Source organism: Hypanus sabinus, unplaced genomic scaffold (genome assembly GCF_030144855.1).
Source record: "Hypanus sabinus isolate sHypSab1 unplaced genomic scaffold, sHypSab1.hap1 scaffold_1915, whole genome shotgun sequence".
Classification (NCBI taxonomy): domain Eukaryota; kingdom Metazoa; phylum Chordata; class Chondrichthyes; order Myliobatiformes; family Dasyatidae; genus Hypanus; species Hypanus sabinus.
In genome coordinates, this window is record NW_026780009.1 from 34,345 (window position 1) to 59,095 (window position 24,751).

A 24,751-nucleotide genomic window follows, 5' to 3' on the forward strand; every position below is an offset into this window, starting at 1 on the left:
TTCACTCTATGTCTGACCCCGGGAGTGTGTGATGGGACGGAGTGGAGGGAGTTTCACTCTGCGTCTGGCCCTGGGAGTGTGTGATGGGACGGTTTGGAGGGAGTTTCACTCTGTGTCTGACCCCGGGAGTGTGTGATGGGACGGAGTGGAGGGAGTTTCACTCTGCGTCTGGCCCCGGGAGTGTGTGATGGGACGGTGTGGAGGGAGTTTCACTCTGTGTCTGACCCCGGGAGTGTGTGATGGGATGGTGTGGAGGGAGCTTCACTCTGTGTCTGACCCCGGGAGTGTGTGATGGGATGGTGTGGAGGGAGTTTCACTCTGTGTCTGACCCCGGGAGTGTGTGATGGGATGGTGTGGAGGGAGTTTCACTCTGTGTCTGACCCCTGGAGCGTGTGATGGGACGGTGTGGAGGGGGTTTCACTCTGTGTCTGACCCCGGGAGTGGGTGATGGGACAGTGTGGAGGGAGTTTCACTCTGTGTCTGACCCCGGGAATGTGTGATGGGATGGTGTGGAGGGAGCTTCACTCTGTGTCTGACCCCGGGAGTGTGTGAAGGGACAGTGTGGAGGGCGTTTCACTCTGTGTCTGACCCCGGGAGTGAGTGGAGGGACGGTGCAGAGGGCGTTTCACTCTGTGTCTGACCCCGGGAGTGTGTGATGGGACGGTGCGGAGGGCGTTTCACTCTGTGTCTGACCCCGGGAGTGAGTGGAGGGATGGTGTCTGACCCCGGGAGTGAGTGATGGGACAGTGCGGAGGGAGATTCACTATGTGTCTGACCCCGGGAGTGTGTGATGGGACGGTGTGGAGGGGGTTTCACTCTGTGTCTGACACCGGGAGTGAGTGATGGGACGTTGAGGAGGGGGTTTCACTCTGTATCTGACCTCGGGAGTGGGTGATGGGACGGTGTGGAGGGAGTTTCACTCTGTGTCTGACCCCGGGAGTGTGTGATGAGATGGTGTGGAGGGAGATTCACTCTGTGTCTGACCCCGGGAGTGTGAGATGGGACAGTGTGGAGGGAGCTTCACTCTGCGTCTGGCCCCACGAGTGTGTGATGGGACAGTGTGGAGGGAGCTTCACTCTATGTCTGACCCCGGGAGTGTGTGATGGGACGGAGTGGAGGGAGTTTCACTCTGCGTCTGGCCCCCGGAGTGTGTGATGGGACGGTTTGGAGGGATTTTCACTCTGTGTCTGACCCCGGGAGTGTGTGATGGGACGGAGTGGAGGGAGTTTCACTCTGCGTCTGGCCCCGGGAGTGTGTGATGGGACGGTGTGGAGGGAGTTTCACTCTGTGTCTGACCCCGGGAGTGTGTGATGGGATGGTGTGGAGGGAGCTTCACTCTGTGTCTGACCCCGGGAGTGTGTGATGGGACGGTGTGGAGGGAGTTTCACTCTGTGTCTGACCCCGGGAGTGAGTGGAGGGACAGTGCGGAGGGCGTTTCACTCTGTGTCTGACACCGGGAGTGTGTGATGGGATGGTGCGGAGGGCGTTTCACTCTGTGTCTGACCCCGGGAGTGAGTGGAGGGATGGTGTCTGACCCCGGGAGTGAGTGATGGGACAGTGCGGAGGGAGATTCACTATGTGTCTGACCCCGGGAGTGTGTGATGGGACGGTGTGGAGGGGGTTTCACTCTGTGTCTGACCCCGGGGGTGAGTGATGGGACGTTGAGGAGGGGGTTTCACTCTGTGTCTGACCTCGGGAGTGGGTGATGGGACGGTGTGGAGGGAGTTTCACTCTGTGTCTGACCCCGGGAGTGAGTGATGGAATGGTGTGTAGGGAGCTTCACTCTGTGCCTGACCCCGGGAGTGTGTGATGAGATGGTGTGGAGGGAGATTCACTCTGTGTCTGACCCCGGGAGTGTGATATGGGACAGTGTGGAGGGAGCTTCATTCTGCGTCTGGCCCCAGGAGAGTGTGATGGGACAGTGTGGAGGGAGCTTCACTCTATGTCTGACCCCGGGAGTGTGTGATGGGACGGAGTGGAGGGAGTTTCACTCTGCGTCTGGCCCTGGGAGTGTGTGATGGGACGGTTTGGAGGGAGTTTCACTCTGTGTCTGACCCCGGGAGTGTGTGATGGGACGGAGTGGAGGGAGTTTCACTCTGCGTCTGGCCCCGGGAGTGTGTGATGGGACGGTGTGGAGGGAGTTTCACTCTGTGTCTGACCCCGGGAGTGTGTGATGGGATGGTGTGGAGGGAGCTTCACTCTGTGTCTGACCCCGGGAGTGTGTGATGGGATGGTGTGGAGGGAGTTTCACTCTGTGTCTGACCCCGGGAGTGTGTGATGGGATGGTGTGGAGGGAGTTTCACTCTGTGTCTGACCCCTGGAGCGTGTGATGGGACGGTGTGGAGGGGGTTTCACTCTGTGTCTGACCCCGGGAGTGAGTGATGGGACATTGAGGAGGGGGTTTCACTCTGTGTCTGACCCCGGGAGTGGGTGATGGGACAGTGTGGAGGGAGCTTCACTCTGTGTCTGACCCCGGGAGTGTGTGATGGGATGGTGTGGAGGGAGTTTCACTCTGTGTCTGACCCCGGGAGTGTGTGATGGGACGGTGTGGAGGGAGTTTCACTCTGTGTCTGACCCCGGGAGTGTGTGATGGGACAGTGTGGAGGGCGTTTCACTCTGTGTCTGACCCCGGGAGTGAGTGGAGGGATGGTGTCTGACCCCGGGAGTGAGTGATGGGACAGTGCGGAGGGAGATTCACTATGTGTCTGACCCCGGGAGTGTGTGATGGGACGGTGTGGAGGGGGTTTCACTCTGTGTCTGACCCCGGGAGTGGGTGATGGGACAGTGTGGAGGGAGCTTCACTCTGTGTCTGACCCCGGGAGTGTGTGATGGGATGGTGTGGAGGGAGTTTCACTCTGTGTCTGACCCCGGGAGTGTGTGATGGGACGGTGTGGAGGGAGTTTCACTCTGTGTCTGACCCCGGGAGTGAGTGATGGAATGGTTTGGAGGGAGCTCCACTCTGTGCCTGACCCCGGGAGTGTGTGATGAGATGGTGTGGAGGGAGATTCACTCTGTGTCTGACCCCGGGAGTGTGAGATGGGACAGTGTGGAGGGAGCTTCACTCTGCGTCTGGCCCCAGGAGTGTGTGATGGGACAGTGTGGAGGGAGCTTCACTCTATGTCTGACCCCAGGAGTGTGTGATGGGACGGAGTGGAGGGAGTTTCACTCTGCGTCTGGCCCCGGGAGTGTGTGATGGGACGGTGTGGAGGGAGTTTCACTCTGTGTCTGACCCCGGGAGTGTGTGATGGGACGGTGTGGAGGGAGTTTCACTCTGTGTCTGACCCCGGGAGTGTGTGATGGGACGGTGTGGAGGGAGTTTCACTCTGTGTCTGACCCCGGGAGTGTGTGATGGGACGGTGTGGAGGGAGTTTCACTCTGTGTCTGACCCCGGGAGTGTGTGATGGGACGGTGTGGAGCGGGTTTCACTCTGTGTCTGACCCCGGGAGTGAGTGATGGGACATTGAGGAGGGGGTTTCACTCTGTGTCTGACCCCGGGAGTGGGTGATGGGACAGTGTGGAGGGAGTTTCACTCTGTGTCTGACCCCAGGAGTGTGTGATGGGATTGTGTGGAGGGAGCTTCTCTCTGTGTCTGACCCCGGGAGTGTGTGAAGGGACAGTGTGGAGGGCGTTTCACTCTGTGTCTGACCCCGGGAGTGAGTGGAGGGACGGTGTGGAGGGAGTTTCACTCTGTGTCTGACCCCGGGAGTGTGTGATGGGACGGTGTGGAGCGGGTTTCACTCTGCGTCTGGCCCCCGGAGTGTGTGATGGGACGGTTTGGAGGGATTTTCACTCTGTGTCTGACCCCGGGAGTGTGTGATGGGACGGAGTGGAGGGAGTTTCACTCTGCGTCTGGCCCCGGGAGTGTGTGATGGGACGGTGTGGAGGGAGTTTCACTCTGTGTCTGACCCCGGGAGTGTGTGATGGGATGGTGTGGAGGGAGCTTCACTCTGTGTCTGACCCCGGGAGTGTGTGATGGGACGGTGTGGAGGGAGTTTCACTCTGTGTCTGACCCCGGGAGTGAGTGGAGGGACGGTGCGGAGGGCGTTTCACTCTGTGTCTGACCCCGGGAGTGTGTGATGGGATGGTGCGGAGGGCGTTTCACTCTGTGTCTGACCCCGGGAGTGAGTGGAGGGATGGTGTCTGACCCCGGGAGTGAGTGATGGGACAGTGCGGAGGGAGATTCACTCTGTGTCTGACCCCGGGAGTGAGTGATGGGACGTTGAGGAGGGGGTTTCACTCTGTGTCTGACCTCGGGAGTGGGTGATGGGACGGTGTGGAGGGAGTTTCACTCTGTGTCTGACCCCGGGAGTGAGTGATGGAATGGTGTGTAGGGAGCTTCACTCTGTGCCTGACCCCGGGAGTGTGTGATGAGATGGTGTGGAGGGAGATTCACTCTGTGTCTGACCCCGGGAGTGTGATATGGGACAGTGTGGAGGGAGCTTCATTCTGCATCTGGCCCCAGGAGTGTGTGATGGGACAGTGTGGTGGGAGCTTCACTCTATGTCTGACCCCGGGAGTGTGTGATGGGACGGAGTGGAGGGAGTTTCACTCTGCGTCTGGCCCTGGGAGTGTGTGATGGGACGGTTTGGAGGGAGTTTCACTCTGTGTCTGACCCCGGGAGTGTGTGATGGGACGGAGTGGAGGGAGTTTCACTCTGCGTCTGGCCCCGGGAGTGTGTGATGGGACGGTGTGGAGGGAGTTTCACTCTGTGTCTGACCCCGGGAGTGTGTGATGGGATGGTGTGGAGGGAGCTTCACTCTGTGTCTGACCCCGGGAGTGTGTGATGGGATGGTGTGGAGGGAGTTTCACTCTGTGTCTGACCCCGGGAGTGTGTGATGGGATGGTGTGGAGGGAGTTTCACTCTGTGTCTGACCCCTGGAGCGTGTGATGGGACGGTGTGGAGGGGGTTTCACTCTGTGTCTGACCCCGGGAGTGGGTGATGGGACAGTGTGGAGGGAGTTTCACTCTGTGTCTGACCCCGGGAATGTGTGATGGGATGGTGTGGAGGGAGCTTCACTCTGTGTCTGACCCCGGGAGTGTGTGAAGGGACAGTGTGGAGGGCGTTTCACTCTGTGTCTGACCCCGGGAGTGAGTGGAGGGACGGTGCAGAGGGCGTTTCACTCTGTGTCTGACCCCGGGAGTGTGTGATGGGACGGTGCGGAGGGCGTTTCACTCTGTGTCTGACCCCGGGAGTGTGTGATGGGATGGTGTGGAGGGAGCTTCACTCTGTGTCTGACCCCGGGAGTGTGTGATGGGACGGTGTGGAGGGAGTTTCACTCTGTGTCTGACCCCGGGAGTGAGTGGAGGGACAGTGCGGAGGGCGTTTCACTCTGTGTCTGACCCCGGGAGTGTGTGATGGGATGGTGCGGAGGGCGTTTCACTCTGTGTCTGACCCCGGGAGTGAGTGGAGGGATGGTGTCTGACCCCGGGAGTGAGTGATGGGACAGTGCGGAGGGAGATTCACTATGTGTCTGACCCCGGGAGTGTGTGATGGGACGGTGTGGAGGGGGTTTCACTCTGTGTCTGACCCCGGGGGTGAGTGATGGGACGTTGAGGAGGGGGTTTCACTCTGTGTCTGACCTCGGGAGTGGGTGATGGGACGGTGTGGAGGGAGTTTCACTCTGTGTCTGACCCCGGGAGTGAGTGATGGAATGGTGTGTAGGGAGCTTCACTCTGTGCCTGACCCCGGGAGTGTGTGATGAGATGGTGTGGAGGGAGATTCACTCTGTGTCTGACCCCGGGAGTGTGATATGGGACAGTGTGGAGGGAGCTTCATTCTGCGTCTGGCCCCAGGAGAGTGTGATGGGACAGTGTGGAGGGAGCTTCACTCTATGTCTGACCCCGGGAGTGTGTGATGGGACGGAGTGGAGGGAGTTTCACTCTGCGTCTGGCCCTGGGAGTGTGTGATGGGACGGTTTGGAGGGAGTTTCACTCTGTGTCTGACCCCGGGAGTGTGTGATGGGACGGAGTGGAGGGAGTTTCACTCTGCGTCTGGCCCCGGGAGTGTGTGATGGGACGGTGTGGAGGGAGTTTCACTCTGTGTCTGACCCCGGGAGTGTGTGATGGGATGGTGTGGAGGGAGCTTCACTCTGTGTCTGACCCCGGGAGTGTGTGATGGGATGGTGTGGAGGGAGTTTCACTCTGTGTCTGACCCCGGGAGTGTGTGATGGGATGGTGTGGAGGGAGTTTCACTCTGTGTCTGACCCCTGGAGCGTGTGATGGGACGGTGTGGAGGGGGTTTCACTCTGTGTCTGACCCCGGGAGTGAGTGATGGGACATTGAGGAGGGGGTTTCACTCTGTGTCTGACCCCGGGAGTGGGTGATGGGACAGTGTGGAGGGAGCTTCACTCTGTGTCTGACCCCGGGAGTGTGTGATGGGATGGTGTGGAGGGAGTTTCACTCTGTGTCTGACCCCGGGAGTGTGTGATGGGACGGTGTGGAGGGAGTTTCACTCTGTGTCTGACCCCGGGAGTGTGTGATGGGACAGTGTGGAGGGCGTTTCACTCTGTGTCTGACCCCGGGAGTGAGTGGAGGGATGGTGTCTGACCCCGGGAGTGAGTGATGGGACAGTGCGGAGGGAGATTCACTATGTGTCTGACCCCGGGAGTGTGTGATGGGACGGTGTGGAGGGGGTTTCACTCTGTGTCTGACCCCGGGAGTGGGTGATGGGACAGTGTGGAGGGAGCTTCACTCTGTGTCTGACCCCGGGAGTGTGTGATGGGATGGTGTGGAGGGAGTTTCACTCTGTGTCTGACCCCGGGAGTGTGTGATGGGACGGTGTGGAGGGAGTTTCACTCTGTGTCTGACCCCGGGAGTGAGTGATGGAATGGTTTGGAGGGAGCTCCACTCTGTGCCTGACCCCGGGAGTGTGTGATGAGATGGTGTGGAGGGAGATTCACTCTGTGTCTGACCCCGGGAGTGTGAGATGGGACAGTGTGGAGGGAGCTTCACTCTGCGTCTGGCCCCAGGAGTGTGTGATGGGACAGTGTGGAGGGAGCTTCACTCTATGTCTGACCCCAGGAGTGTGTGATGGGACGGAGTGGAGGGAGTTTCACTCTGCGTCTGGCCCCGGGAGTGTGTGATGGGACGGTGTGGAGGGAGTTTCACTCTGTGTCTGACCCCGGGAGTGTGTGATGGGACGGTGTGGAGGGAGTTTCACTCTGTGTCTGACCCCGGGAGTGTGTGATGGGACGGTGTGGAGGGAGTTTCACTCTGTGTCTGACCCCGGGAGTGTGTGATGGGACGGTGTGGAGGGAGTTTCACTCTGTGTCTGACCCCGGGAGTGTGTGATGGGACGGTGTGGAGCGGGTTTCACTCTGTGTCTGACCCCGGGAGTGAGTGATGGGACATTGAGGAGGGGGTTTCACTCTGTGTCTGACCCCGGGAGTGGGTGATGGGACAGTGTGGAGGGAGTTTCACTCTGTGTCTGACCCCAGGAGTGTGTGATGGGATTGTGTGGAGGGAGCTTCTCTCTGTGTCTGACCCCGGGAGTGTGTGAAGGGACAGTGTGGAGGGCGTTTCACTCTGTGTCTGACCCCGGGAGTGAGTGGAGGGACGGTGTGGAGGGAGTTTCACTCTGTGTCTGACCCCGGGAGTGTGTGATGGGACGGTGTGGAGCGGGTTTCACTCTGTGTCTGACCCCGGGAGTGAGTGATGGGACGGTGTGGAGGGAGTTTCACTCTGTGTCTGACCCCGGGAGTGTGTGATGAGATGGTGTGGAGGGAGATTCACTCTGTGTCTGACCCCGGGAGTGTGAGATGGGACAGTGTGGAGGGAGCTTCACTCTGCGTCTGGCCCCAGGAGTGTGTGATGGGACAGTGTGGAGGGAGCTTCACTCTATGTCTGACCCCGGGAGTGTGTGATGGGACGGAGTGGAGGGAGTTTCACTCTGCGTCTGGCCCCCGGAGTGTGTGATGGGACGGTTTGGAGGGATTTTCACTCTGTGTCTGACCCCGGGAGTGTGTGATGGGACGGAGTGGAGGGAGTTTCACTCTGCGTCTGGCCCCGGGAGTGTGTGATGGGACGGTGTGGAGGGAGTTTCACTCTGTGTCTGACCCCGGGAGTGTGTGATGGGATGGTGTGGAGGAAGCTTCACTCTGTGTCTGACCCCGGGAGTGTGTGATGGGACGGTGTGGAGGGAGTTTCACTCTGTGTCTGACCCCGGGAGTGAGTGGAGGGACAGTGCGGAGGGCGTTTCACTCTGTGTCTGACCCCGGGAGTGTGTGATGGGATGGTGCGGAGGGCGTTTCACTCTGTGTCTGACCCCGGGAGTGAGTGGAGGGATGGTGTCTGACCCCTGGAGTGAGTGATGGGACAGTGCGGAGGGAGATTCACTATGTGTCTGACCCCGGGAGTGTGTGATGGGACGGTGTGGAGGGGGTTTCACTCTGTGTCTGACCCCGGGAGTGAGTGATGGGACGTTGAGGAGGGGGTTTCACTCTGTGTCTGACCTCGGGAGTGGGTGATGGGACGGTGTGGAGGGAGTTTCACTCTGTGTCTGACCCCGGGAGTGAGTGATGGAATGGTGTGTAGGGAGCTTCACTCTGTGCCTGACCCCGGGAGTGTGTGATGAGATGGTGTGGAGGGAGATTCACTCTGTGTCTGACCCCGGGAGTGTGATATGGGACAGTGTGGAGGGAGCTTCATTCTGCGTCTGGCCCCAGGAGTGTGTGATGGGACAGTGTGGAGGGAGCTTCACTCTATGTCTGACCCCGGGAGTGTGTGATGGGACGGAGTGGAGGGAGTTTCACTCTGCGTCTGGCCCTGGGAGTGTGTGATGGGACGGTTTGGAGGGAGTTACACTCTGTGTCTGACCCCGGGAGTGTGTGATGGGACGGAGTGGAGGGAGTTTCACTCTGCGTCTGGCCCCGGGAGTGTGTGATGGGACGGTGTGGAGGGAGTTTCACTCTGTGTCTGACCCCGGGAGTGTGATATGGGACAGTGTGGAGGGAGCTTCATTCTGCGTCTGGCCCCAGGTGTGTGTGATGGGACAGTGTGGAGGGAGCTTCACTCTATGTCTGACCCCGGGAGTGTGTGATGGGACGGAGTGGAGGGAGTTTCACTCTGCGTCTGGCCCTGGGAGTGTGTGATGGGACGGTTTGGAGGGAGTTTCACTCTGTGTCTGACCCCGGGAGTGAGTGATGGGACATTGAGGAGGGGGTTTCACTCTGTGTCTGACCCCGGGAGTGGGTGATGGGACAGTGTGGAGGGAGCTTCACTCTGTGTCTGACCCCGGGAGTGTGTGATGGGATGGTGTGGAGGGAGTTTCACTCTGTGTCTGACCCCGGGAGTGTGTGATGGGACGGTGTGGAGGGAGTTTCACTCTGTGTCTGACCCCGGGAGTGTGTGATGGGACAGTGTGGAGGGCGTTTCACTCTGTGTCTGACCCCGGGAGTGAGTGGAGGGATGGTGTCTGACCCCGGGAGTGAGTGATGGGACAGTGCGGAGGGAGATTCACTATGTGTCTGACCCCGGGAGTGTGTGATGGGACGGTGTGGAGGGGGTTTCACTCTGTGTCTGACCCCGGGAGTGGGTGATGGGACAGTGTGGAGGGAGCTTCACTCTGTGTCTGACCCCGGGAGTGTGTGATGGGATGGTGTGGAGGGAGTTTCACTCTGTGTCTGACCCCGGGAGTGTGTGATGGGACGGTGTGGAGGGAGTTTCACTCTGTGTCTGACCCCGGGAGTGTGTGATGGGACGGTGTGGAGGGAGTTTCACTCTGTGTCTGACCCCGGGAGTGAGTGATGGGACATTGAGGAGGGGGTTTCACTCTGTGTCTGACCCCGGGAGTGGGTGATGGGACAGTGTGGAGGGAGTTTCACTCTGTGTCTGACCCCGGGAGTGTGTGATGGGATGGTGTGGAGGGAGCTTCACTCTGTGTCTGACCCCGGGAGTGAGTGATGGAATGGTGTGGAGGGAGCTCCACTCTGTGCCTGACCCCGGGAGTGTGTGATGAGATGGTGTGGAGGGAGATTCACTCTGTGTCTGACCCCGGGAGTGTGAGATGGGACAGTGTGGAGGGAGCTTCACTCTGCGTCTGGCCCCAGGAGTGTGTGATGGGACAGTGTGGAGGGAGCTTCACTCTATGTCTGACCCCAGGAGTGTGTGATGGGACGGAGTGGAGGGAGTTTCACTCTGCGTCTGGCCCCGGGAGTGTGTGATGGGACGGTGTGGAGGGAGTTTCACTCTGTGTCTGACCCCGGGAGTGTGTGATGGGACGGTGTGGAGGGAGTTTCACTCTGTGTCTGACCCCGGGAGTGTGTGATGGGACGGTGTGGAGGGAGTTTCACTCTGTGTCTGACCCCGGGAGTGTGTGATGGGACGGTGTGGAGGGAGTTTCACTCTGTGTCTGACCCCGGGAGTGTGTGATGGGACGGTGTGGAGCGGGTTTCACTCTGTGTCTGACCCCGGGAGTGAGTGATGGGACATTGAGGAGGGGGTTTCACTCTGTGTCTGACCCCGGGAGTGGGTGATGGGACAGTGTGGAGGGAGTTTCACTCTGTGTCTGACCCCGGGAGTGTGTGATGGGATTGTGTGGAGGGAGCTTCTCTCTGTGTCTGACCCCGGGAGTGTGTGAAGGGACAGTGTGGAGGGCGTTTCACTCTGTGTCTGACCCCGGGAGTGAGTGGAGGGATGGTGTCTGACCCCGGGAGTGAGTGATGGGACAGTGCGGAGGGAGATTCACTATGTGTCTGACCCCGGGAGTGTGTGATGGGACGGTGTGGAGGGGGTTTCACTCTGTGTCTGACCCCGGGAGTGAGTGATGGGACGTTGAGGAGGGGGTTTCACTCTGTGTCTGACCCCGGGAGTGGGTGATGGGACGGTGTGGAGGGAGTTTCACTCTGTGTCTGACCCCGGGAGTGAGTGATGGAATGGTGTGGAGGGAGCTTCACTCTGTGCCTGACCCCGGGAGTGTGTGATGAGATGGTGTGGAGGGAGATTCACTCTGTGTCTGACCCCGGGAGTGTGAGATGGGACAGTGTGGAGGGAGCTTCACTCTGCGTCTGGCCCCAGGAGTGTGTGATGGGACAGTGTGGAGGGAGCTTCACTCTATGTCTGACCCCGGGAGTGTGTGATGGGACGGAGTGGAGGGAGTTTCACTCTGCGTCTGGCCCCGGGAGTGTGTGATGGGACGGTGTGGAGGGAGTTTCACTCTGTGTCTGACCCCGGGAGTGTGTGATGGGACGGAGTGGAGGGAGTTTCACTCTGCGTCTGGCCCTGGGAGTGTGTGATGGGACGGTGTGGAGGGAGTTTCACTCTGTGTCTGACCCCGGGATTGTGTGATGGGATGGTGTGGAGGGAGCTTCACTCTGTGTCTGACCCCGGGAGTGTGTGATGGGACGGTGTGGAGGGAGTTTCACTCTGTGTCTGACCCCGGGAGCGTGTGATGGGACGGTGTGGAGGGAGTTTCACTCTGTGTCTGACCCCGGGAGCGTGTGATGGGACGGTGTGGAGGGGGTTTCACTCTGTGTCTGACCCCGGGAGTGAGTGATGGGACATTGAGGAGGGGGTTTCACTCTGTGTCTGACCCCGGGAGTGGGTGATGGGATGGTCTGGAGGGAGCTTCACTCTGTGTCTGACCCCGGGAGTGTGTGAAGGGACGGTGCGGAGGGCGTTTCACTCTGTGTCTGACCCCGGGAGTGTGTGATGGGACGGTGCGGAGGGCGTTTCACTCTGTGTCTGACCCCGGGAGTGAGTGGAGGGACGGTGTCTGACCCCGGGAGTGAGTGATGGGACAGTGCGGAGGGAGATTCACTATGTGTCTGACCCCGGGAGTGTGTGATGGGACGGTGTGGAGGGGGTTTCACTCTGTGTCTGACCCCGGGAGTGAGTGATGGGACGGAGTGGAGGGAGTTTCACTCTGCGTCTGGCCCCGGGAGTGTGTGATGGGACGGTGTGGAGGGAGTTTCACTCTGTGTCTGACCCCGGGAGTGTGTGATGGGATGGTGTGGAGGGAGCTTCACTCTGTGTCTGACCCCGGGAGTGTGTGATGGGACGGTGTGGAGGGAGTTTCACTCTGTGTCTGACCCCGGGAGTGTGTGATGGGACGGTGTGGAGGGAGTTTCACTCTGTGTCTGACCCCGGGAGTGTGTGATGGGACGGTGTGGAGGGGGTTTCACTCTGTGTCTGACCCCGGGAGTGAGTGATGGGACGTTGAGGAGGGGGTTTCACTCTGTGTCTGACCCCGGGAGTGGGTGATGGGACAGTGTGGAAGGAGCTTCACTCTGCGTCTGACCCGGGAGTGTGTGATGGGACGGAGAGGAGGGAGTTTCACTCTGCGTCTGGCCCCGGGAGTGTGTGATGGGACGGTGTGGAGCGAGTTTGACTCTGTGTCTGACCCCGGGAGTGTGTGATGGGATGGTGTGGAGGGAGCTTCACTCTGTGTCTGACCCCGGGAGTGTGTGATGGGACGGTGTGGTGGGGGTTTCACTCTGTGTCTGACCCCGGGAGTGGGTGATGGGACGGTGTGGAGGGAGTTTCACTCTGTGTCTGACCCCGGGAGTGTGTGAAGGGACAGTGTGGAGGGCGTTTCACTCTGTGTCTGACCCCGGGAGTGAGTGGAGGGACGGTGCGCAGGGCGTTTCACTCTGTGTCTGACCCCGGGAGTGAGTGGAGGGACGGTGCGGAGGGCGTTTCACTCTGTGTCTGACCCCGGGAGTGAGTGGAGGGACGGTGTCTGACCCCGGGAGTGTGTGATGGGACGGTGCGGAGGGCGTTTCAGTCTGTGTCTGACCCCGGGAGTGAGTGGAGGGACGGTGTCTGACCCCGGGAGTGAGTGATGGGACAGTGCGGAGGGAGATTCACTATGTGTCTGACCCCGGGAGTGTGTGATGGGACGGTGCGGAGGGGGTTTCACTCTGTGTCTGACCCCGGGAGTGAGTGATGGGACGTTGAGGAGGGGGTTTCACTCTGTGTCTGACCCCGGGAGTGGGTGATGGGACGGTGTGGAGGGAGTTTCACTCTGTGTCTGACCCCGGGAGTGAGTGATGGAATGGTGTGGAGGGAGCTTCACTCTGTGCCTGACCCCGGGAGTGTGTGATGAGATGGTGTGGAGGGAGATTCACTCTGTGTCTGACCCCGGGAGTGTGAGATGGGACAGTGTGGAGGGAGCTTCACTCTGCGTCTGGCCCCAGGAGTGTGTGATGGGACAGTGTGGAGGGAGCTTCACTCTATGTCTGACCCCGGGAGTGTGTGATGGGACGGAGTGGAGGGAGTTTCACTCTGCGTCTGGCCCCGGGAGTGTGTGATGGGACGGTGTGGAGGGAGTTTCACTCTGTGTCTGACCCCGGGAGTGTGTGATGGGACGGAGTGGAGGGAGTTTCACTCTGCGTCTGGCCCTGGGAGTGTGTGATGGGACGGTGTGGAGGGAGTTTCACTCTGTGTCTGACCCCGGGATTGTGTGATGGGATGGTGTGGAGGGAGCTTCACTCTGTGTCTGACCCCGGGAGTGTGTGATGGGACGGTGTGGAGGGAGTTTCACTCTGTGTCTGACCCCGGGAGCGTGTGATGGGACGGTGTGGAGGGAGTTTCACTCTGTGTCTGACCCCGGGAGCGTGTGATGGGACGGTGTGGAGGGGGTTTCACTCTGTGTCTGACCCCGGGAGTGAGTGATGGGACATTGAGGAGGGGGTTTCACTCTGTGTCTGACCCCGGGAGTGGGTGATGGGATGGTCTGGAGGGAGCTTCACTCTGTGTCTGACCCCGGGAGTGTGTGAAGGGACGGTGCGGAGGGCGTTTCACTCTGTGTCTGACCCCGGGAGTGTGTGATGGGACGGTGCGGAGGGCGTTTCACTCTGTGTCTGACCCCGGGAGTGAGTGGAGGGACGGTGTCTGACCCCGGGAGTGAGTGATGGGACAGTGCGGAGGGAGATTCACTATGTGTCTGACCCCGGGAGTGTGTGATGGGACGGTGTGGAGGGGGTTTCACTCTGTGTCTGACCCCGGGAGTGAGTGATGGGACGGAGTGGAGGGAGTTTCACTCTGCGTCTGGCCCCGGGAGTGTGTGATGGGACGGTGTGGAGGGAGTTTCACTCTGTGTCTGACCCCGGGAGTGTGTGATGGGATGGTGTGGAGGGAGCTTCACTCTGTGTCTGACCCCGGGAGTGTGTGATGGGACGGTGTGGAGGGAGTTTCACTCTGTGTCTGACCCCGGGAGTGTGTGATGGGACGGTGTGGAGGGAGTTTCACTCTGTGTCTGACCCCGGGAGTGTGTGATGGGACGGTGTGGAGGGGGTTTCACTCTGTGTCTGACCCCGGGAGTGAGTGATGGGACGTTGAGGAGGGGGTTTCACTCTGTGTCTGACCCCGGGAGTGGGTGATGGGACAGTGTGGAAGGAGCTTCACTCTGCGTCTGACCCGGGAGTGTGTGATGGGACGGAGAGGAGGGAGTTTCACTCTGCGTCTGGCCCCGGGAGTGTGTGATGGGACGGTGTGGAGCGAGTTTGACTCTGTGTCTGACCCCGGGAGTGTGTGATGGGATGGTGTGGAGGGAGCTTCACTCTGTGTCTGACCCCGGGAGTGTGTGATGGGACGGTGTGGTGGGGGTTTCACTCTGTGTCTGACCCCGGGAGTGGGTGATGGGACGGTGTGGAGGGAGTTTCACTCTGTGTCTGACCCCGGGAGTGTGTGAAGGGACAGTGTGGAGGGCGTTTCACTCTGTGTCTGACCCCGGGAGTGAGTGGAGGGACGGTGCGCAGGGCGTTTCACTCTGTGTCTGACCCCGGGAGTGAGTGGAGGGACGGTGCGGAGGGCGTTTCACTCTGTGTCTGACCCCGGGAGTGAGTGGAGGGACGGTGTCTGACCCCGGGAGTGTGTGATGGGACGGTGCGGAGGGCGTTTCAGTCTGTGTCTGACCCCGGGAGTGAGTGGAGGGACGGTGTCTGACCCCGGGAGTGAGTGATGGGACAGTGCGGAGGGAGATTCACTATGTGTCTGACCCCGGGAGTGTGTGATGGGACGGTGCGGAGGGCGTTTCACTCTGTGTCTGACCCCGGGAGTGAGTGGAGGGACGGTGTCTGACCCCGGGAGTGAGTGATGGGACGGTGCGGAGGGCGTTTCACTCTGTGTCTGACCCTGGGAGTGAGTGATGGGACGGTGTGGAGGGCGTTTCACTATGTGACCCCAAGAGTGTGTGACGGGACAGGGACCTCAGGGGTCGGTGTGGGGTTTAGTGGGTACTTTGGTGATGACTGTGCTGGTCGGGAACCAGACTGTGACGAAAGACTTTCAGAGGGGTTTGGGGGTCTGACGATCCCTGGGGTGCCAATAACCTTGTGACGTCTCACCTTAGTCTGCACTGCCGCTGGTCTCTGTCGCCTCATCTCGCGGACAATGTCCAGAATAGTGAACTCCTCGCTGACCAGCTGTGTGCGAGGGAGAGAAAACGGGGTGGTGAGACGCGGGGGGAGAGAGGGAACGGGGTGTGAAGGAGAGGGAGTGAACGAGAAGGTGTGGAAGGAAGTGGGGGGGAAGAGGGGGAGATTGGGGGGAGAGAGGCAAACAAGCGGAGAAAGAGAGAGGGCAATACAGAGAGATAGTGAGAGGCACTCTATCGAGGGACTAATCTGCTGGGAGAGCCCGGATTCTTGTGCGGGACCTATCGTGGGACAGGAACCCTGGATGTTTCAGGCCGAGGCCCCGCAGCTGGATGGGGGACGGTCGGCCATCGGTTTGCGATTGTCGCAGGCACTGAGAGCAGGGTGAGCTGCTTTTTTGCCTGTTACTTCCCGACGGGCCGGGCTATCGAGCCGGTCAAACAGAACGCGGATTAACGAGCCGAGTGCGTCACGGGCAGGCAGATCCAGCGCGAGGGCTCTGAGGAGCTCGATAGGGCTTTGAGATGTGTGTCTGGTGAGATACGAGGAGGATATGGGGCCTTTGGAGAGGGTGAAGAATGGGGTTCACCAGGGTGCTGGCTGGATTAGAGGACGTGAGCTATCGGGAAGTTGGATCGTTTGAGGGGAAGTTGGATTCTTTTTCTTGGGGCGACAGGGACTGAGGGGGAGAGCTGATCAAAGTAATGAAGTAGACTGATAGCAACGGGGTAGAAGCCGTCCCTGAGCCCGATGGGACGGGCTTTCAGCATTTTGTATCTTTTGCCCAATGGGAGGGGGGAGAGGGGAGAATATCTGGGGTGGGTGGGGGTCTTTGACTATGCTGAGGCAGAGTCCGCGGAGGGGAGGCTGGTTTCCGTGATGTGCTGAGCCTGTCTGCCGCTCTCTGCGGTTTCTCCAGGTCATGGGCGGGCCGCGCCGCGGTACCTGCTTTCTGCAGCGCGTCGACAAAACTTGGCGAGAGTCCCGAGGGATGTGCCAATGTGGGAGGGCCGAGGCAGGGCCCTGTCGGCGATGGGTGGGCCAAGGGCAAGGTGAAGGACGACAGGTGGATGGAACCAGAGAACTGCTTAAAACTCTGGTTCGGCCGCACTTGGGGGCCTGCGTTCAATTGCGGTTGCCCCCTTTACAGGAGGTGTGGGGGGCATTTGGAGAGGGTGCACAAGGTATTCACCATGACCAGAGGGTGTGAGCTGTAAGGGGATTTGGGTTGTTTTAGGGAAACTTGGGTCATTTTCTCTGAGGGGAGCCCTGATAAGGAGGTTTAAAAGATGATGAGAGACATTCACAATCAGTCATCAAGATGGGAATGTTTACTGCCAGACAGCATAAGTTGATGCTAAAGGAGTTTGAAGGAGGTGCGCAGGGCCAAGTTTTTACTTTACCGGACATCCCACCCTGCAAAAACTCATTTCAGGGAGGTAGTACCACCACTCCTGACCCCTGCATCCCCATATCCACCCCCCCCCCCCACGGTCCCTAAAAGAAATAAAAGCATAAGGTGTATCGTTATTATATTGTCTTAAGCAGAAAATGTGACATTAAAGTATGTACTTATATTACCATGGGGTTGTTTTTTTAATTCTATTACAACTTTAAGCAAGTTGTAATACAGGGAGTTTGGCCTCATCACGCAGGACATCAACAGAGTAGCTCCTTAGCAGCTAGCCAGCTAGGTTAAATAACGTTAGCTGTGCTAGTGAACGAATGACATCTGTTAAACACCGTGGGCAATAGAAAAGTCACTGTTGCAAACAGTGCAGCGAGCAACACCGTCATTGTTTCTGACCCCTGTTAGGCAGGGGTGCACTTTAGCGTAGTCTGGGGTGAAGTGCGTTTTATATTTTCTGTTTTTGAAACACTCTGCCATGGCGCTGCAGGACACTAAACTGAACTGACGGACAATGAAAGGGAGAGAGAGAGAGAGGTCGACTGTAAAGCCCGCCCACAGAGAAAACTGATAGGTCGACTTAGCACAAAGAGAGACCAATCGGGATTTTTTTTCTCTCTCTCTCTCCCTCTCCCTCCCTCTCTCTCTCTCTCTCTCTCCCTCCCTCGCTCCCCCTCTCTCTCCCTCTCAAAAAAATCGATTTCTGGGATATTGTATTTAATTAGCAGGTGTCAGGGAGCTGCTATCAATATGCGGGAGACTCCCGCAGCTTTGGGAGGTGGGATGTCTGCTTTACTCAGAGAGGGGGGTGCCCGGAAGGAGGTGCCAGGGAGGATACGAGGAGGCTCTTTGGCAGACTCGTGAAGGCAGGCAGAGGTAGTTTGGTTGGATTCGGCCCGGTGCTCAGCACAGACACGGTGGATCGGTTGCAGCCGACCCTGCAGAGGCACCACGCACCGCGTCGCTGGATGGGAGGAACGATGGGCCGAGTGGGGGGGGGAGGGGGTGTGCGGGGACGGAATGGCCAGGAAAGGGCACCGAGCCCAGCGTTAGGACGGTTTCCCGACGGCGACGCCTCACCTGGTTCAGCAACAGGTCGCGGACGTAATCCACCGTGCAGATCACTCCGGTCCGCCCACAGCCTGCACTGAGACGCAGACACACACTCAGGGCAAAGAGCAACCTTAAGCACATACCCTCCCCTACACCCCTCCCCTCCCCTACAACCCCCCCCCCCCCGTCTCAGTGAAACACCCCCCCTCCCTTGCCATCTGTATGAACCCCAGGTTCAGAACATTGCTCCACAATCTCACGGGACGGTGAACGCAGCCTCGCTGGGACTCATAAGTACATAGAAATCTGCAGCATTGAGGGCTATGTGGTAGGGAATTTCTGGTTTTCTAAACTCCACGTACTCCTAAAAGACTCTACTGTATCCACCCCCCCCCCCACCGCCACCACTGACAGTGCATTCCACGCACCCCCACTCCTGTGTAAAAAACTTACCCAACATTCCCTTGTACCGACTTTGAAACTTTGCCCCCTCGCGTTAGCCTTTTCAGCCTGGGCAAAAGCCTCTGACTATCCACACGATCAACACCTGTCATCTTATACACCTCTATCAGGTCACCCCTCATCCTCCGTCGCTCAAAGGAGAAACGGCCGAGTTCACTCAACCTATTCTCATGAGGCACGCTCCCCAATCCTTGTAAATCTCCTCTGCACCCTTTCTATGGTTTCCACATCCTTCCTGTAGTGAGGTGACCAGAACTGAACACAATACAAGTGGGGTCTAACTAAGGTCTTATATAGCTGTAACATCATCTCACAGCTCTTGAACTCAGTTCCATAGTTGATGAAGGCCAACACACTATACACCTTCTTAACAACCTGCGCAGCATCTTTGAGTGGTCCTAAAGACACAGACCCCAAGATCTCTCTGATCCTCCACACTGCCAAGAGTCTTACCATTAATATTACATCCTGTCTTCAAATTTGACCTACCAAAATGAATCACTTCTCACTTATCTGGGTTGAAGTCCATCTGCCACTTCTCAGCCCAGTTTTGCATCCTATCGATGTCCTGTTGTAACCTCTGACAGCCCTCCACACTATCCACAACACCTCCAACCTTTGTGTCATCAGCAAATTTACTAACCCATCCTTCTACTTCTTCATCCAGGTCATTTATAAAAATCACAAAGAGGAGGGGTCCCGGAACAGATCCCTGTGGACCACCACTGGCCACCGTCCTCTGTGGTGACCTCCTCCACTATCCACAACCACTCTTTGCCCCCTTTGGGCAAGCCAGTTCTGGATCCACAAAGCAAGATCTCCTTGGATCCCATACCTCATTACAGAGTGGAACTTTTTCCATCTACTGAGCTGCAGTTTGGTCGCTGTCCCATGACCCTGGAGGGGGGGAATGGTCCATTTCTGGGAAGGGGTAGGATAACCCCCCCCCCACCGCCCCTCCCTCCCTCGCTCACTTCCTACCTGCAGTGCACGCAGATGAGACCCCGTGCCTCGTCCCACCGCTGGTGAATCAGCTCAATCATCTGCAGGAGCCCGTGAACATCATCTGGAATGCCGTGGTCGGGCCAGGCCAGGTACTGGAACTGCAACACCGTCCTCGTCTCCTGCAAGGAAAGGAGGAGCGATACGTGAACCCGAGAAGTTCACAAGTGTGTCGGGAAAACTACAAACAACCTGGCAGAAGCACAAAGCGAGAAATCAAGGGAATTCTTAGAAGCTTGGTTCTCAACGGAAGACTATTAACAAACATATTAAACTTGATCCAGTTTTCGAACCGACGCGTCCATGGGATGGGGGCCAAGGGGTGAGCCGTGGGCACAAACAGTAACACCAGATGGCAAAGATCTAGTTCCCCGAATACTTCTGGGTGCTTATCACGTCCCGGCTGTGTGGCCACCGATGCCAGGCTGACAAGAAGGCAGCGATGAAAAATTTGCCAAGAACAATCGATCGGCCGCGTCATACGAGCGAACGAACCGCAGAAAGAATCCAGTCTGGATGCGTCACGGGTCGGTTACAGCAACCGTTCTGCCTGTGACTGGAAGAAACCGCAGGGAGTTGTGGGCACGCGCGGAAACCAGCCTCCCCTCTGTCTGCACTTCAGTCCAGCAGCCAGCGCACTCGATAAACCCCCACCCACCCCAGACATCCACTCTCCTCCCCTCTCCCATCAGGCTGAAAATACAAAAGCCTGGAAGCACATCCCACCAGGCCCAAGGACGGATCCAACCCTGGTGTTATCAGACTCTTGAAGGGATAAGATGGATTTCTGGCCTTGTTGTGGTCCCTGCAGCTTATTGCCTGCCCGTACAGCACATTCTCTGTGGCTGTTACTCTATATTGTCTATTCTGCCTTGTTCTACTTCAACGCTCTGAGTAAAGCCACCCTGGACCCAACAAATTCGGCACGGACTAGAGGGGCCGAGATGGAATTGTTATAGGGTTATAAATATGCAACCACAAAGAAAGCCCTGTTTTCTCAGAAGTTTAGAGAGGTTCGTACGTCGCTGAAGACTCCGACAAACTTCAATCGGCATACCTTGGAGGGAATTCTGAGTGGCTGCACTTCAGCCCAGTGTGGGAAGTCCGGTGTACTGGGGCACGAGACGCTCCACAAAATGGTGGGAAGCAGCCGATCCCATCGCGTACAGATCTCCCCACCATATTGGGACAACATCTTAGGAAGGTGACGTCCATTATCAGGGACCCCCCCCCCCCCAACCATCTGGGACGAGCTCGCTTCTTGAAGCTGCGGCCCGGCACGAGGACCTCCGAATCCAGGGGAAGCTTTTCTCCCCAGGCAGGAGGCACAGGAGTACATGGAGAAACACGGGCTTCTGCTCTTTGCGGGAATGGGACCCATTCTCGGGGTTTCTGGCCGTCATTCGACATGCCAAGAGTTTGGCCTAAGAGTCTCGCTCGTGTTTGGAAGCCTGAGATCTCGGGGCTCTGGAGACGGGTCGGTGCCACGTCAGGAGACCCGTGTGTCATTGGGGGAGGCCGGAAAATCTTTCGCTGTGGGCCCGAAGACCCGAGGTCTTTGCGATCTTCCGACACAGAGCTAGAAAAAAAGCGACAAAGCGGACATTTAACACCGTAAACCAGCAGGTTGTTGCTATACGTCTCCCACTCACTGCGAAAATGGGGAGACACTTCCCTCTCCCTTATTAGGGAGAGGGAGAGAGAGAGAGAGAGAGAGAGAGAGAGAGAGCCTGTGGTTTCTCAAATGTCGGATGAAATGCGAAGCCTTTGGGGTAACCTTGGTCTGTGTTTTTGCCATCACTCAGTACGCGCTTGGGCTCGGTGACGGTACCGATGCGCCTTTTTTTGCCGGTGGGGGAAAGGGGGATTGTTGCCCGTTGCCACTTATGCACAGGAGGGGGTAACGGGGGAGGACTTTGGGGTTCTGACGTTTAAATGTAGTTCATTCTTTGGGGCACTTCTCTGTTTTTGTGGATGTTTGTGAAAAAAAAAGCATTTAAAACCGTATAACCATATAACAATTACAGCACAGAAACAGGCCATCTTGGCACTTCTAGTCCGTGCCGAACGCTTACTCTTACCTAGTCGCACCTACCTGCACTCAGTCAATAACCCTCCATTCCTTTCCTGCCCATATACCTATCCAATTTTACCTTAAATGGCCTCGAACCTGCCTCTATCACTTCTACTGGAAGCCCGTTCCACACAGCTACCACTCTCTGAGTAAAGAAGTTCCCCCTCGTGTTACCCTTAAACTTTTGCCCCCTAACTCTCAACTCATGTCCTCTTGTTTGAATCTCCCCTACTCTCAATGGAAAAAGCATATCCACGTCAACTCTATCTCCCTCCCTCATAATTTTAAATACCTCTATCAAGTCCTCCCTCAACTTTCTTTGCTCCAAAGAATAAAGACCTAACTTGTTCAACCTTTCTCTGTAACTTAGGTGCGGAAACCCAGGTAACATTCTAGTAAATCTCCTCTGTACTCTCTCTATTTTGTTGACACCTTTCCTATAATTCGGTGACCAGAACTGTACACAATACAAATTTGGCCTCACCAATGCCTTGTACAATTTTAACATTACATCCCAACTCCTATACTCAATGCTCTAATTTATAAAGGCCAGCATACCAAAAGCTTTCTTCACCAGCCTATCCACATGAGATTCCACCTTCAGGGAACTATGCACCATTATTCCTAGATCTCTCTGTTCTACTGCATTCTTCAATGCCCTACCAGTTACCATGTACATTTCAGGATGTATATTGTATATGTTTCTCTTGGACCTTTAAACCTTTGAAATTTAAGGTACGCGGGTCAGGCAGCATCTATAGAAAGGAACAAACAATCAACGTTTCAGACTGAGACACTTTGTCAGGACCCAGACTGAAACATCCACTGTCTAGTCCCCTCCGTAGAAGCTGTCTGAGCTGCTGAATTCCTCCAGCATTTTGTTTTTTTTGTTACTCTGGATTAGCAGCATCCCTTGCATACAATTCATGGTTGTCCTGTTGACTTACCCCAAGCAGGTTGACAGACAGGGTACGGATGTTCATATCATTGCCCAGAGGCTCCTCAGCTACCTGCAGGCAGAGCGAGACCCGGTGCTAGGTTAATGCAGGACGGCCAGAGGCAAGGAGAGCGGAGGTGGGAGGGAGAGGGCAAAGGGTAAAGAGATGGTGGGAGAGGGAGAGAGAGAGAGAATGTACGAGAGCGAAACAGAGAGAAAGGGGGGAGAGATAACTGGCTAAAAGGAGGGATGGACAGGTTAAGAGACTGAGGGGGAAGAGCTGGTGAAAGGGAGTGGGAGGGACATATGGATAGAGGGATGATGGAAGAGAGGGAGGAAGACAGAGAAAGAGATAGAGATGGGAAGGGAGAGACACACACACTGGTAAAGAAAGAGAGAAGAATAAAGAGAGGGGGTAGGTAGAGGGAAAGAGTGGGAGATGGAAAATACAGCCCCCTCCACACTCTCCAATTCTGTGCCCAAGACTCACATTAGTGATGATGAAAGGACCAAAGGTCGCAGGTTCCTGATCCGTTGCCCAGTAACGTTCACACTTTCTCTGCAAAGAACGGAGAGATTTTGAGAGGGATAAGTAAAGAGAAAAAGGGGGAAAGCAGAGATTGGAAAGATAGAAACTCCCCGGGGTCAGACACAGAGTGAATCTCCCTCCACACCGTCCCATCACACACTCCCGGGGTCAGACACAGAGTGAATCTCCCTCCACACTGTCCCATCACACACTCCCGGGGTCAGACACAGAGTGAAGCTCCCTCCACACCGTCCCATCACACACTCCCGGGGTCAGACACAGAGTGAAGCTCCCTCCACACCGTCCCATCACACACTCCCGGGGTCAGACACAGAGTGAAGCTCCCTCCACACCGTCCCATCACACACTCCCGGGGTCAGACACAGACTGAATTTCCCTCCACACCGTCCCATCACACACTCCCGGGGTCAGACACAGAGTGAAACCCTCCACACTCCTGGGGTCAGACACAGAGTGAAACTCCCTCCACACCGTCCCATCACACACTCCCAGGGTCAGACACAGAGTGAATCTCCCTCCACACCGTCCCATCACTCAGAGATAAACCCAGAACTAAGGCAACACAATCTGCCCCTCATTCCTTCCCCACCAACCTACCTTGCCCATTTCCACTTCCCTGCACGCCATGACGATGATCTGAAACATAAGGACAGGGGTCGACAACCAGTCAGCACCATCCCCCTCTCGGCCCCCTGCCCCATGACTTTTGAATCCCAAGTCAGAGAGAGGATAGGAGAGAAGGGGCATTAGAGAGTAGAGGCTGTTGGGGGAGAGCGGGCATTGTATTAGAGGGAGGGAAGTGTGTGTTAGAGGGAGGGTAGTGGATTTAGAGGGAGGGTAGTGGATTTAGAGGGAGAGTAGTGGATTTAGAGGGAGAGTAGTGGATTTAGAGAGAGGGGAAAGCAGTTAGAGAGAGGGGACAGGGGTTTTGAGGGAGATAGGGGGTTTGAGGGAGGGGAATGGGGCTAGAGGGAGGATTGTGGGGTCAGAGGGACGGTTTAGTGTGTTAGAGGGAGGATTATGGGGTTAGAAGGAGAGGATGGGGGTTAGAGGGAGGGCGATGGGGGCTAGAGGGAGGGGACAGCGTGTTAGGGAGAGGGGACAGCGTGTTAGAGGGAGGGGACAGCGTGTTAGAGGGAGGGGACGGGGTGTTAGAGGGAGGGGATGGGGTGTTAGAGGGAGGGGATGTGGTGTTAGAGAGAGGGGATAGGGTGTTAGAGGGAGGGGAATGGGGCAGAGGGAGGGGAATGGGGGCAGAGGGAGGGGAATGGGGGCAGAGGGAGGGGAATGGGGGTTAGAGGGAGGTTTGTGAGGTTAGAGGGAAGGAAGTAGGGTTAGAGTGGAGGGGATCGGGCATTGGGGGGGTGGGAACAGGGCATTAGAGGGAGGGGAGGGGGCATTACATGTATGTGGAGAAGTTCAGGGGTCCAAAGAAAGCATCATATGTTGGTGAAAGGTTATAGGGCAAAGGTCAATAATGTGGTGGAGACAAGAGAGATGCCAAACATCAGAGAGAAGAGGGGTGATATTTATTGGAGATATCGCTCAGCAAGGAGGGAGGAGAAGTAATGGGTAGGTGGGGGGCAGAGATCTATCGCGACATGGGTCTGGGGGGAGATTTCTATCGTGACGTGGGGCTAGCGGGAGATTTCTATCGTGATGTGGGTCTGGGGGGAGATTTCTATCGTGACGTGGGGCTAGCGGGAGATTTCTATCGTGACGTGGGTCTGGGGGGAGATTTCTATCGTGACGTGGGGCTAGCGGGAGATTTCTATCGTGACGTGGGGCTACGGGGAGATTTCTATCGTGACGTGGGTCAGGGGGGAGATTTCTATCGTGACGTGGGGCTAGCGGGAGATTTCTATCGTGACGTGGGTCTGGGGGGAGATTTCTATCGTGACGTGGGGCTAGCGGGAGATTTCTATCGTGACGTGGGTCTGGGGGGAGATTT

General features: G+C 57.2%; 1 protein-coding gene across 1 annotated transcript in view; it reads right to left on the reverse strand.

Moving 5' to 3' along the window:
- LOC132387486 (tyrosine-protein phosphatase non-receptor type 18-like) overlaps positions 1-23,454 on the reverse strand; it is a 55,623-nt gene extending 32,169 nt beyond the window's left edge. Inside the window, exons 1-6 of the mRNA XM_059959854.1 lie at positions 23,398-23,454; positions 22,741-22,809; positions 22,261-22,323; positions 19,219-19,361; positions 17,803-17,869; positions 15,285-15,362 (exon numbers count right to left, since the gene is read on the reverse strand). Of these exons, the coding sequence (XP_059815837.1) occupies positions 15,285-15,362; positions 17,803-17,869; positions 19,219-19,361; positions 22,261-22,323; positions 22,741-22,809; positions 23,398-23,445 (468 nt within the window). The 5' untranslated portion in view covers positions 23,446-23,454. The remainder of the gene's footprint in view (positions 1-15,284; positions 15,363-17,802; positions 17,870-19,218; positions 19,362-22,260; positions 22,324-22,740; positions 22,810-23,397) is intronic.
- Between the last annotated feature and the right edge of the window lie 1,297 nt (positions 23,455-24,751).